Here is a 14,471-nt window from a genome sequence, read left to right on the forward strand (position 1 = left end):
AGACCATTGGGAACCGTCACTCACTGGCCCCCTCCCCCATTCGAAAACAAAGAGAATCTAAATCACAGGTATTCACGATGGTCTGAATTCCCAGCACTCGCATAAAAATTGCATTATCTTTGTCTTCAAAATGGGATTAGAGAAAAAAAAAGGCCAAGAGTGAAAAAAACTGATAAATCATTTTGAGGAGAAAATTGGCTGAGCTCATGTTTTTGGACGAGTGCAGAAAAAAAAATCGGAAAATGTTTCTCTGTTTCATTTTCTCTAATCCTAACTACAGTGCAGCTTCTTATCCTGTAATTATTGTATAAAGATTTGAAATTATATATTACTAACTTAAATATCCTGCCTGCCCTCCATTAATGAGTTTTCTCTTCTGATCTTTCCTACATTTCATGTATCAGTAGTCGCCATTTTTCGCATCTTGTGTTTTGTATATAAGACGGTTATTTCTTTTCCCTTTCGGTGTTCCTGTGTAATGTGTATTGTTTTAGCTTTTCTGTTCATGACTTTTAACAACAGGGTTAAATAATAAATGCCTTTGGAATCGTAATGGTCCTGAAAATTTTCTAGCAACTTCTGAGAAAATGAACAGTCATAATTACAGAGTGGTGGAGATATTGATTCAGCTTAATAATACTGGGGCCGTCGATGCCTCTGGAAGTTGATCAAAAACTTGTAATTTCCAGGAAGTTGAAGCACAATTTTGTGGACGGGAGAAGATCACAGTGGGACTTGGGTTTGATACATTAGGGACAAATTTTACTGCCTGAAATCACCGCAAGACTAATTCAACGGACTTGTTATTTATCACGTCTGAATCAATGCCAACTTTAATTCTTGTGATGTTTGGAAAAATAAAGTCATTGTCTGTCCTGTGTTCAGTTTATAGCTACACTGTGACTTGCTTACAAGACATTTTACTACTTTTTATCAATATTTACAGGGTAACAGAGAGACATAAACGCCTTTTTTGTTTAAGAATGTATTTCATAGCATAGTGTACTGTTGGTCAAAGAACTCTTCGCCACATTGAACCGTGCCGTTCGGGAATTAGGGATGGGCCAGTGCTGATGGGGGGAGGGCACATTGTACCTTCGAAGGGATGGAATTTTGGAGGAAAAATAGGAATATTGCAAAAGTGTGTCGCTGAATTGGTGTCACGGTTTAAGACTGTCACGCGGGAAAGGGTCACTATTTATTAAAATGTTCCAGTTGTTTATAAAACGTTATTGAAAACCCACTTTTTCTTCTTTGAATGTGTTATTTCTTTCCCACAGAGAGGTTTCTTCGTACAAACTAACATCAAGATTTGTGAAGCTTGGTTGTTTGTGGATAGATCGGAGGAAGACAGATGCCTATATATGTAAAAAAAGGATAACATTTATCGGACTGTTTGAGAATTCGCAAACAACCGCATGTGCATGGCAGCAAATGAAACCGCAATAATTCAGCTTCACATATCTTTTGAAAACCTTTTATAACAGGAGCCAAAAATACTTAATGTTTATAAAAGTAGGTTTGTACAAACATATGATGATTGTAGCCATGTAAACTCTTCCATGGTAATTTAATAAAACTTGATGATGAAATAAAAAAACATGTAGGTACAACGTGACGCGGGCACCCGGCAACCTGCTGACGCTGTACCTGCAACAGGGGGACCAGCAGAACCTGAACGGCTTCATCAGCATCGCGGCCTGCATCCTGAACCGCCAGCCGGTGCTCAGCCGCGCCGGGTCCAACTACACAAGGGTGAGATGGGAGAGGAGGCCAGGGAGTTCCGTAGTGGAGTGATTTTCCAAGGGGGGCGGGCAGTCATGATGCGATTAGGCATTAGCCGTTAATAGATGGGTCCATTCAGACCCACCTCCCCACAGGGCCAGTCAAAAGTGGTGGGTGGGGGCATGTACCCAAGGGGAGGGGGTTGGAACCACTGGTGCCTCCCCTCCCCCCACTTGCACCACCAGTGTCTGCCAGATAAGTCTGCGGGGCCATGGTTTTGAAGCGAACATTGTAAAAAGAAACAAAAACAACAGTAAACTTCTGCAGCATATTTTCTTTGGTTGTAATTGGAAAGGAGAGAGCACGTACGATACTGCGCAGATTCCTGCAGATTTCAGGGTTTTGACCAAGACTTAGCGGAGGGTCTTTATTTTAGAGACTGCCATTGCAAAAGTTTCATAGTTACTCCATTGTTTTTCCCATTGACATTTGCTAAACTTTTGAGTGTACGATTCTGGTCTTTATTGACTGTTTCTGTAGGCTTTTCAAGATGGGATCATTTTCAAATAATTTCTGATCCTTCTTCCCCCGAGTTGTTCTCAATCAGAACAAAATGCTGATCACTCGTTTTCAAAACAAGAATGGAATTTACCCAACCACAATAGACAACCCGTCTGCCTTCCCGAATGAGAGGAAGTAAATGTGCCTTTAACCATAGGTTGGATTCAGACCCACAGGTGAACCCTCTTGAGAACATACGTTTTGGGTAGGGAGTAGCAGGATTTATGAGGGGGAATCCCTACCTCTTACTTTCCCAAGACTTTGTTGCTTCTTGAAAATCAAAGTAGAAATAGTATGCCATCGCTTTCCTACACTGGGGGAGATTTTGAGAGTATCGTTAGCTTTAATAGCAAGAACTGCGAGGGAGATGAGCCCAAGGTGATTCGTCTTTCCTCCCCTCTTGTGCATGCTGCAGTTGCTGTCGCTGCGCAGGCACATCCGGTCGGCCCTGGTCTCGGCCGTTATCACCCTGCCCATGAGGGACCAGTTGGAGATCCAGCAGAGCAGCATGGCAACCGCAGCCAGCAGCTACGTGCCCCTGGAGGTATCAACTTGTCTTGGAACCATTCCTCTCTTCCCCCCTCCCCTATACCGAGGACGGAGACCATAAAGGGAGCTTTGTACTTATTGAAATAATTGAGTGGATGTACCGAGTGCACGCCCCTCTAAGAGTTTACGTATGTGCCAACCGTGAAGAGGTTTACAAATGATATTGGAAGAAGAAATGGGCAGGAGAGGACCCCATATTGGTGGTACGCAAAGTTGTGGCTAGGTCTAGGTTTTCACAGTTTCCAAATCGGCAAGTACTCGCCACTGATTATGAGATGCAGCCGTAGCTCAAGAAGTCTGTGTTAAACATGGCCTATTTTTTCACACACAGCTAATGCAACGATGGGGGAAGCATTAGATCATTCGTTGGAGAGAAAATCCGATTTTGATTCCTCATGTATTTTGGCTTCTCCAGCTTCCGATCAACACTGTGATCCTAGCCGCCCAGTCCGTCAACTCCAGCATGACCAGCGCGGTGGCCAACGCCCACCTCCTGGGCCAGCTGGACGTGGACATCCTGGTGGCGCTGACCAGCACCACGTCCAGCGTGGTCAGCGCCCTGGCCATGGACCACACCCAGGCCATCGGGCGGCGGCACCACAAGTTGGCCATCCAGAGGTGTGTGGGGGCCGTCCAGGGGCTATTGCAGGTAGGTTATCAGGCCCGCCTGGTGTCCCCTGCCGTTCCACGTCCGATGTGCCCTACGAATGGCTTATGCAACTTGGGTATGACTACGAGTAGATGCGTGCTTTCTCTACTAGTCCATAGCTTTATTTACTGTGATGTTGCAAGTAAAGCAAGAGGTGTTTTACACAAAGTGATCTTCTAAATGAGAATCCTAAACTTGCATTACAAGTAAACAAAGAAAATCCATCAAATTAGGAACACGGTAAATAATACACGGAGTAATATGGTGGCATAGGCGGAAGCTGGGGGCTTACATTGCCATGCCCAGATCAAAAATGTGAACAACAATCAGAGATAAATCAAAATTAAAACAACGGAACTGTAAGCATGAGCAGTGCCTGCTGGAACATTGAGTGAGAATAAGAGCCAACGGCAACAAAGACAAAATGCTTAGCATAATGACGAAAGAGAAGCTGTGCTACTGATTATTGGTAGCGCAGGGACCCAAAGTCAAACCCTGTGATAGTTTTACTGTTTATAGTAGGGATTACACGACCAAAATGCCCCCACAAAACTTGGATGCATACATTGACACGAGATCTGCCTTGTTTTTTAGTTCAATTAAACATGGCGGTGTTGTGGTGAAGCACAGACATTACTGGAGTGGGCAGGGCTTAATAGAACTGGTATAAGAAAAAGATGTGGGGACCAAGTGGATGAATCAGCTCATGTATGAATTGGTTGGGTCGGGTACTTTAACAAGGTCGGGTACTTTAACAAGGTTGGGTACTTTAACAAGGTCGGGTACTTTAACAAGGTGGGCAAATTGCCTAATATTTTTTTTATTTTTTGTCTGTACAACAGACCTACCTCCAGCTGCAGAAGCCTGACGAGGAGCCCCTCCTCATCCATACCCATGCGGTGGACCTCCTGGGCGCCCGGCAGACGTCGTTGGCCTCCGTTGACCTGACGGCCGGCCACAACGCCTTCACCCTGCCCGTTGGCCTGGAGCAGGTCCTGCACGCCCAGAACGGCGGGGGCGTGATTGGCACCTACACGTGCCACGACATGGACATCCCCTGCTGGGACCTGGAGATGGTCACCTACCGGGCCAACCCTTACCTCTGGGGAGAGGGTGCCCACAAAGTAAGTCCAGTCCACGGAAACACCGTTCTGCTGCCGTAATGAGTTCACGAGAAAGAACGGAAACTGTTCTGCACTTGGAAGATTTCCGGCTGATGAAAATTTCAAACATAATTTTGAATAAATGTGCACTAACTTTACAGATACTCAGGTTTGGTGATAAGTTGCCGGAACGTTTTTGATACCCGAGTTGGGTACTGGCTACTTGTATGTACCTGTACTTGTTCAGCACCTGTATTTGAACTATGAATTTACTGCTTAATGACCGTTTTTGCATGCAAGATGTCCGTATCTCCTGTGCATCATGGTAGGCCACAGCATTAGCCAGGGTGCGCTAGGTTGGAAACTCTGCTCTCACGCCAAATTTACTGGATGTCCCTGGGATACTTGCACTGATTCTTAACAGGTGACTTCGGACGTGTCATCTCTCACGCTGCACTCGTGCACGGGCCAGGAGCTGAAGGTGGAGAATCTGACGGCCGGCAAAGAAATCGTGTTTGAAGTGGCGCACACTTGCGGCTCCCTAGGGGTATGAAGCCATGTCGTTGTTTTAGTCAAAATACATGCGAACCAGAGCACTGCCATAAACTCAATACATTTTTATCAGCCTTCTGTCAGGACCATTTCGTGGCCGAAAAGTTCTCTCTTTTGACCTTGGAAATACAATCAAGTATCCTTATATTGTCACTCGTGTCTTTGTTGAACATTTTGAGGACAAAGAACTAGAGCCAGCTAGTGGCCAGTACAACTGTTCAAAAACTGCAGCTCTCTAAGTACTAAATGAAATTGCTGTGACAACTATTACGTCTGTTTTGCCTAGCACCCCCCCTTAGATTTCAGTGATGCACCTGCTGGTATTTAGGATAACGTGAGACATTGAGGTTAATGTGAGGGTTTCAAGCATTTCTGCTCTGCTTTGGTTTTCAACAGGATTCCCTGATGTGCAACCTCACCCTTGACAAGGCCTTCATGAACGTCCACGAGTTCAACGTGTCGGAGGAGGGCGTCGGCCAAGCGTTCCAGATCATGGTGCGGCTGGCCCCCGAGACCCGACGTACCTTCCCCGTCAAGCTCATCATGAGGTCTGTTTTAGAACAGGCCTTGCCCCATTTGCTTGTTTTTTTTTTTAAAATCACGCCACGAATCCGCGGTATTCGTGCTAGGAAGATAGTGATGAATGCCACGGGTCAAAATGACTCCGATCTGGTCGGAAGTATCGCTGACACATTGTTCACTGGCAAAACTGTTCTGTTGACTGACTCTGAAAGTTTCAAGCTTGGAGCTAATGGTACGTTACTGTGGTTCAGGACTAACAGTGTCCAGGGGCCAGTGTCATAGAGCTGCTTAAGTACAAAATATGCTTAAGCACAAAAAAAATTCACCTAATAAACAAAGGTTACCAGCTTAAACTCTGGCTCGTCATGCTAACCAAAAGACAGGTAAATACCATTCCAAAACAATACACATTTACAAGAAGTTTTGGCTGGTAACCTGATTTGTCAAGCAAGGTTTTTTCACGCTTAAACAAATTTTTTGCGTAAGGAGCACTCGGAGATTGGCTCCAGTTGATGACTTCAAGCGTATGCCAACATGGAAATAAAAATGACCAGCCCAATGAAGTACTGATAGAAGGAATTAAAAAGTGTGAGAAACCTTTTGAAAATAGAGTTTAAAATTCCATGAAATCTACATCACACGTCTTTCTGTGAAATTTTGAATTTCTGTTTTGCGTTTCATTTTCAAACTTGCTGGTGCTTCTGCACATCCCTCAATTTTTCCTTTGTTCCTTTTTCTTGTTAAATTGTGTGTGTTTTTTTCTTGTAGGTATGGCATCAGGCCCACTCCAATCGAGTACGACAGATCCTGGATGTACGAGAAAGAGGACGAAGATCTAGTCCTCTTTCTCCCTCCAAATACGTTCAATGGTACATATTCAATCCAGCTGTTACTAGTGTTACATATTTTGTCATATTAGGAACAGGTTAGGTGTGGACGTTGGCCCTGGGGTTTGACTAGGTTGCTTTCCAATTGTCCAGAGCTTCTGTGCATAAAATTCAGTTTGGTGTCGTGAACCATGCTACATACTTCAAACTTGATAAGAGGAAAAAAACAACTGCCAGTCTGTTAAAGTAGTACGAACCACTTGCTGCAGGGGAACCTCAGTTGGAGCATTATGGGTTTATACGCAGAGCCGGGCTGCCCAAAATTGGACAAAAGAGCTGGTCTGTGTAACAAAAGACAGTACTAGGAACAAAAGACCTGCTGCTGGGAATTGCCATCATTTTTAGGCTTGCATTTTGCGAAGGTAATCCGTCAATGTTTTCATCTGATTTCATTCATCTGATAATATGTCAACCTAACCCTTTCTGTATTTCACTGTGTCCCGCAGCAACCGGCAAGCACTACCTAGCCCTCATTGATGCCGAGTACGGCGAGAGCAGCTACGGACAGGATGAGGTCAGCACGCGGCAGTACCTGATCCGACTATGGTGGGGAGAATGCCTCTATTGGAACACCCAAAATGGTGAGCACTCCAACAGCGTGGCTGGCTTAGCTGATGCAGCATCAGCAGCATGCAATGCTGCCAAAGTGAGAACGCATGTGAATCGGCACACAATGCAGCCAAATTTGTGCTGGCCAGCAAGTGTTATTTTCACCCCTCGAGTGCCGGCTGGCTATTTGGAACATTGGCTAGCCCCCGGGCAGCACAGCTGCAACCCTGGTGATCTGGTTCCTCTCCACGAGAAGCCACTCACTCAAAATCAAGTCAAGCCGCATGCTTTCTTTTCCCCCTACCCCTCCCTCCCCCCTCCCCCCCTTCAGATGCCTGGGTGGGTGACGGCTGCGAGGTGATGCACTCCTCCACCTACGAGCTGACCCGCTGCAAGTGCAACCACCTGACGGCCTTCGGGGTCACTTTCCTGCCCATCTCCGTCATCCTGGATGTTGTCAGCCTGACAGTGTTTGACACGTGAGGCTCTGTCTTTTCCCGTGTTCTTTTTCTGCCTCTTAGAGTTGGATGAAGACAAAAACTTCATTAGTTTTCATCAAGACATTCTAAAGCAACTACAACTCTTGTATACTGAAATTTCCCCACATCACAAGACCCAGGCAAGAGGGCAATTTCCCAAGACTTATTTACTGCCTGTGCTATTTCCGTACCTAGCTAAAGCTCTTAGATATATTCCTAATTCCTTGGGAATAATCTGTCATCCTCTTCATCCCCAGGCCCATCACTAATCCCATCCCCTACTCCTTCACGGTGGGCATCCTGGGCATCTACATTGTCCTCTTGGTCTACTGCTACCTGGCCGACAAGCACGACGAGCGAAAGCTGGGGCTCATCTACCTGTCGGACAACCAGCCGGCCGACCAGCAGTAGTGAGTAGATCCAGTGTTCAGCTGCTTTGCCAAGCCTTGTGTATATTGACCGTCAACAAATCCATTTCGGCGAATGTGAATGAAAGGCCTCGCAGTTGATTGGCAAGAAGTCAGTGGAATAGGTCAGATCAGACAGTGTGACTTGATGCCACAAAATGAGACTACTCGAGGCCATATTTTCAGTAATTCTGTGAAGAAAGAGAAAGCTGCTTGTTGTCAAGTTGTGTCGCCCAATTAGGCATCTGGATGAAAAGGACAAAATGTGGGGTGAAAACTATTAGAGGGCTCCCTTTGATGTACACAGTGCAAGATTCCCTTGAAGGCCTTTCACTCAAGTTGTGCTGTGGCGACTTGGTACTCATTTTGTTACGTTGGGCCACGACTTGGAAATGGCTTTGAAATGCCGTCAGTTCTATAAAATGGCTACTTCTTACCTGCTAAAACCTGAAGAGTGTGCGCATTATAAGTTTCACATTTGAGACTAAATTATAGTACTGAATTCTGGAAGTTATCTTGTTCCTTTGTGCTCCATACTGAACAAAAGATCTCTGTGTTTCTCTCTTTGACAAGTTACGAGATCACTGTCGAGACGGGCATGCGGGCAGGGGCCGGCACCACGGCCAGGGTGAGTATGGTACTGCATGGCAACGAGGGCCACTCAGAGACCAAGGAGCTCATCTGCAAGGGTCGGCCCATCTTTGAGAAGAACTCCAGGGACCGATTCATTGTCAGGTGAGCCAACGGAAATCGCCCCACAGATCCAGAATGCAGATTGGGGAGTGAGAAACTGCATTGATTTGGCTAGGCTGGATTGGACTGGACTGGGCTGAGCTGAATTTTTCTGAGCTGTGGCGGGCTTGGGTGGGTTAAGCCTGGCTCTGGCTTGCCGAGGCCGGGTTAGGTTAGGCAAGGCTAAGCTGGGACAGATTGGTCATGTCTTGGACTAGTCTGAGGTTGGGTCTTGTGGACCACTGCAGTTGTGTCTTGGTGCTGTCAATAGAACCTCATATTTACAAAATCGACGTAAAGAATGAGACGTCTAACACAAAACAGCTTTAGTCACTTTTACTGCAATTTAACCTTTTTCCTGGTGTTGTATAAAACCATCCAGTAGTCACATTTCTGTATTACTGTCCTGGAGTGGCCTACATTTGGAATTCCTCTTCTTATTCCGTGTCTCCCAGTGTCCCCGAGTCGCTGGGCAACCTCCGGAGGCTCCACGTCTGGCACAACAACGCCGGCCACTCCCCCAGCTGGTTCCTGAGCCGGGTGGCCGTCCGCGACCTCCTGACTGGCCGCAAGTGGTACTTCATCTGCGAGCGCTGGTTCGCCGTGGAGGAGGACGACGGGAGGATCGAGCGGGACCTTGAGGTCCTGGACAAGGGGGTCGGCTTTCAGAAGGTAGGTGCCTTCTGTTACAAGGGAGGGGGGACTTTTATGTATTTGATTGGTAGGTCAAGGGACAGATGCGAAGAGAACTTTCAGGTAATGCTGGGGGGGTTGTACATTTCTTCAATCCTGTTAAATCAGCCCAATTCAGGTACATCCTGAGATTGGATTGAGGGTAGATTTTTGAGATCTTGGAGGGATGAATTCATAACATACTTTGAATTATACCCAGATTTGGCCATTTCCTTCCCCTCGCCAGGCCTTCTTTGCCAAACTATTCCAGTACTTTGCCGACTACTACCTGTGGAGCTCCATCTTCACTCGTCCCCCGTACAGCGTCTTCACCCGCATCCAGCGGCTGACCTGCAGCCTGTCCATTTCCATGGGCTTCCTCTGCATCAACACCATCTGGTACCAGCACCTGGGCAAAGAGGTAAAAAGTGGCGGTTAATGGCTATCAAGTGACAGTCGCACGTAGAGCATGTGGCATCTGAGGCCAGAAGGCCACATCCAGTTGTATTGTCTGTGGCCAGCAGTAGCACTCGCCCATGGAAGACACTTGCTAACTGCTGAAACCACTTCCCATAGACACGTGCATTTCTGTTTGCCGTAGCCACATCTTTTGGACATAGCTGACTCACCCTAACTAGCAGTGAAGTAAGGAGTTGGCTATGAGCTGAGAGATAGCTGCATCACAAGGCGTAGTCCATGTGCTTGGCTGTGGCTAGAAATAACACCTAAACCTATGGAAGCCTTCAGCTGGCGGCTTCATCTATTTCACATTGGCTCTTGTGTCATTTAAAGCTGTAGCAGAGTAATTTTGGATCATATTGTCTGACTAGCTAGAATTATACACACTAAAAATCATTGAAAATATAACCACATGATAAATGTTGTTTCCCCATAGTAGCTTCAGAAAGTTGAGTTTTGGAAGAAGATTTTTGTCATTGAAGCAAGAGTGGAAATTCTGACTTTTTTTATACAGGAGGTAGATCTTGGCCTGATTGATGTGTCGGGAGAGGCCATGTTGGTTGGCATAGTGACAGCTATACTGGCTATCCCCGTGAACTTCCCTATCATAATGGTCTTCCGTAGAGCGAGGGTAAGTTTGAAGCAGTAGGAGAAATAAGGTCATAGTTCATAGACAGAAATGTGATCGGCAGCGATCGCATTCAAGATATTTTGCACAATGCTTTAATATTGTTGTCTTACCTCAACAGCCCCGACGTGAAGAGATTGAGGAGGAAAAGAACTTCAGGAGTGTCAAGACAACAATTGAGCTTCCCGAGTCGGGTAAGATTTTAACTGCAAATGGTGTCCTTTACACTAGTGTTGCCACTGGAAGCATGTGATGGCTCCTAAGGAATTGTTGTTCTTCCTTGTGTAACCTTCTGCTTAGTCTTTACAACTTAAATCCACATTGTCGTGGTTTTCCTGCTTACAACAAGTTAAATGTGCCTGCTGCAAAATCCCCAACAGGCTCTAGGCTCAGCCTAGTTTCTTGGCATTGATAACGATGAAATTGTGCAGCTGCGATCATTTGAGGAGATGAAACAGACATTTTTTACCAACCCAGCAGGCACGGAATGCTTTATGGGGAATGCCCGTATGCACAGAATCCCAATTTTCTTGCCGCCCACGAAATATGCTAATTGTGGTTGCTGCACCTTCGTTGCAGCAAGCAGAGATTGTCCATGGTTAGCAGGGCCCAAAAATTTGACCCCAAAGTTTGCCGAGAAACTCAGACTTTCAAAGCAGCAGTTTGAGCTGTGCTACCAGTCTAGGAACGTTGCTGCTGTTGTGCAGACCCTTAAACAAAGTTCCCCGGTATCTTCCACAAACAGCTGCCCCAGTGGAGACCATACTCAACCAGGGCAGTCTGGATTCTGGCGTGGGGGAGCGTGCTGACGTCACCTTGGAGGACCTCCAGGGATGGGCGCAGGAGAAATGGAAGCACAGGCTGAAGGTAAACTTGGAAAGAAAAAAAAACCCAAATGGGTTACAACTGTTGTGAGGTGTCGTGAGGATCATCGGGGTCCTTCAGGTAGAGACTGGAGCATTGCAAGCATCCTTATTATACCAGATCGCTCTGAGCATTGTACAAACAGAGGCAGGTTTTCAGTGGATATTGACCCAGACTGGTTGGCTGCCTTTTTTTTTCGATCGTGATATAGTTTTTCCATGTGATTTCTCAGGAAATTTTCCAGATTTCAGGCATTTTTGTCTCAACGATGGTGTAGCTTTGTAGGTTTGGTCATTCAGATTTATATAACGGGTTTTGCCCTTACCCAACGTATATATTGATAAACACTGTATGCTCTGTGTGTTTATTAATATATACGTTGGGCAAGGGCAAAACCCGTTATATAAATTAACATCCCCAACGCAAAAAATTACATCTTGAAAATCGTTCAGATTTGTCTTAGAGGGCTACATGCAAAACTGATGTAATCACATCACTTGGGAGAGAATTTTGGCCCTCTTGGCTTTTGAGTCGTGACGGGTCATAGTATTCTATCGTCGTTGATCAAACCCTTGTCTGCATGCACTTTGGACTTTCCCCTCATCTCCAAGTCTCACCCGTGTTTTGTGCTCTGTCCTTAGGGTTCGTCCAGCCACAGTGACGACATGCACAAAAGCTATGACTCCATCAGCTTCGGCAGCAGCAGTGGTGGCAGCACCAGTGCCTATGACGACGGCCTGAGTGGCAGCAGCCTGAGTGGCAGCGCCGGCAAGCACCCGAGTGATGTCTCAGACAGCGGGGTCAGCTCGCCGGACACCCGCAGCCTGGAGTCAGGGTATGGGGCGCTCGCCACCGCAGGGGCCGGCTGCCAGGCTTACCACAAGCGACTGGCTAACCCCAAGATCTGGCTGCCCAACTGGTGCGGCAAGCTGGCCTGGGCCATCTGTGGCTTCATCACTGTCTTCTCAGCTGTGGTGACCATCTATTACGGATACAGGTCCGTCGCTAGACATCCACCACCCACCTCAATTTGGGAACGAGTTTGAGAAATGACCATCTGTCGACCACTGGTCAATTTTCCTTGGTAACCTGTGCACTAAATTTGTCCTGGGTACCAGGCAAGATCAACGTCAGCTTTTTCGATAACATTCATGTTCACTCTGTGGAGGCATCATCCAAAGCTTTTGGAGGATATGTCCAACAATACAGGAAAAAGAAAGACAATTCTAATTATAACATTTTGAAATAATAATTATAACTAAAAATATGAGGCCCCCCTAAAAAGTCTCCGGTTTCTGATCAGTGCATGTGTCGCCGTAGACCTGCGTGGCGGCTAAATAAAACGTTTTTTATTGGGCATAATACGATGTCCAAAAGCTGCCAAGCTTCCTTGATCAGTGGAATCCTGCTACTGCGTAATTGAAATGTGTTTTAGATGGGGTGCGGTTTAGTAATATGTACAGTAAAGGAGGCCCTCTAGGGACCCACACATTTAGTCGGGCACTCTTTTTCAGAAGACGTCATTTATGTATTAAACATTTACATCTGGGAACCAGACAAACAAGGTGGTCTTATGTCCTGTGTACATTTACAAGCTGAAAATGCCTCTAAACAATAAATAGTGAGGGGGCTAGTCTATTTCAGGGTTGGTAGCAGCAGTACGTACGCAGTGGAGTTGCGATGGACATTGCGCATTATACGTACGTCATTTCTAGGTGAAAAAAATGAGGGGAAAAAAGCTGCGTTGCCGCACCACTTTTAGAGCCATCGTCCAACCAGAAACTGTGGCCTTTGTTTTTTTGGCCAAATGGTTAATTTTTCTTTGCAACCAAACTAGACTGTCATAGTTCAAAGATGCTGACTTGATGTTGCTTTTGGTTGTGATATCTAGCCTTTTCATGTGCTCAAATGTTAGAGGCCCGTATATAGTCCAAGGTCAGAATGTTGATGTTGAAGCCCTCACCAAACAGCCTTCGCCAAAAGCCGATTTCAAAAAAGGAATAAATCTGGATGTTTAAATATCGTCAGCTGCAGTAATGCATATGTAATCTGCAAGAACCAGTCACAGAAAGCAAGTTATGCAACTTTCGTAGGGCCCACACTGTTAGTGTTTGGTTGAAAAATAACCGTAATCTGAATCCGTTTCCTTGACCCCAGGTTCAGCGATGTGAAGTCAGTCTACTGGATGCAATCCGTCTACTTCTCCTTCTTGCAGTGCATCTTTGTCACTCAGCCGGCGGTGGTAAGGAGGAACATTTGTCTTGAAGCTCATCACACTCACAGATGCATTACATAAGCCGGGTGCGAGTCGGGCTCGCTTAGCTGAAGTCAAGTTTCTCTGTCACCAAGTCCTTGAGACTGGTGGGAATCTGAAGGCCGAGTATATTTCGGTGGTACGTCTGTCCTCTGGGAACCGGACCAAGATGTCTGATACATCACAAATTGCAGGCAGATCAGGAAGGAATCAAATGGGAGGGGTTTGCGTGGGGGGAGGGAGCCACAGGGAAAAGATTACAACAAAAATTGGCAGGTTTTAAGTTTGCACTTGATTGTTCTGTTTTGCTCTGTTGATAAAGTTCCCCTTGTGTGTTACTTATTTGGGCTCAACGGATTGAACTGGACCTTTTGGCGCATGTTCTCCCCTAGATGCTGATGTTCACCATCCTGAAGTCGGTCCGGCACAGGAACAACATCCACATTTTCGATCACTATGATGACAACGTTGACCTGATTGACAAAAAAAGCCTGGACAGGGCGCGCTTGGAAGGCTACGAAAACGACATGGCCAAGGTCAGTTGGATGAGTAAAGAGAGTTCATCAGCCCAAAGATCTGGGCGTCGCTTCATATAAACTTTCTCTTGCAGAGAAAAGGAAATGCTGAGAAAATTAATACGCTAAGCACGAGAAAGCTGGAAACCGGTCACAATATATATACAATACATGGCATTTTGACTTGTAAGCTAATTCTGCTAAGCAGTTTTTTTACTGCTTGGCAAAGTTGCTATGATCAGCAGCTCTGCCCAATTGGTTCTCGGTGTAATGAAGTGAACAAAATTATGGTCTAGTCTCACAAAAAAAGTTGCAAGACCAGCTATTTCAAAGTAATTCCACTTCAGGTTTCGTTGCACAGATC

The 14,471-nt window shown here is 46.0% G+C and overlaps 1 protein-coding gene across 1 annotated transcript in view; it reads left to right on the forward strand.

Moving 5' to 3' along the window:
• Window positions 1–14,471, forward strand: part of LOC110974617 (uncharacterized) — a 69,840-nt gene that overhangs the window by 38,274 nt on the left and 17,095 nt on the right. Inside the window, exons 30-48 of the mRNA XM_087148326.1 lie at window positions 1,608–1,755; window positions 2,702–2,830; window positions 3,251–3,484; window positions 4,327–4,608; window positions 5,012–5,134; window positions 5,536–5,687; window positions 6,430–6,530; window positions 6,995–7,129; window positions 7,429–7,576; window positions 7,834–7,986; window positions 8,557–8,718; window positions 9,171–9,387; window positions 9,635–9,808; window positions 10,361–10,477; window positions 10,596–10,668; window positions 11,220–11,341; window positions 11,980–12,335; window positions 13,496–13,580; window positions 13,985–14,128. Of these exons, the coding sequence (XP_087004452.1) occupies window positions 1,608–1,755; window positions 2,702–2,830; window positions 3,251–3,484; window positions 4,327–4,608; window positions 5,012–5,134; window positions 5,536–5,687; window positions 6,430–6,530; window positions 6,995–7,129; window positions 7,429–7,576; window positions 7,834–7,986; window positions 8,557–8,718; window positions 9,171–9,387; window positions 9,635–9,808; window positions 10,361–10,477; window positions 10,596–10,668; window positions 11,220–11,341; window positions 11,980–12,335; window positions 13,496–13,580; window positions 13,985–14,128 (3,055 nt within the window). The remainder of the gene's footprint in view (window positions 1–1,607; window positions 1,756–2,701; window positions 2,831–3,250; window positions 3,485–4,326; window positions 4,609–5,011; window positions 5,135–5,535; window positions 5,688–6,429; window positions 6,531–6,994; window positions 7,130–7,428; window positions 7,577–7,833; window positions 7,987–8,556; window positions 8,719–9,170; window positions 9,388–9,634; window positions 9,809–10,360; window positions 10,478–10,595; window positions 10,669–11,219; window positions 11,342–11,979; window positions 12,336–13,495; window positions 13,581–13,984; window positions 14,129–14,471) is intronic.

Source organism: Acanthaster planci, linkage group LG17, assembly GCF_054643075.1.
Source record: "Acanthaster planci isolate LZ-2023a linkage group LG17, COTS_SCS, whole genome shotgun sequence".
NCBI lineage: Eukaryota > Metazoa > Echinodermata > Asteroidea > Valvatida > Acanthasteridae > Acanthaster > Acanthaster planci.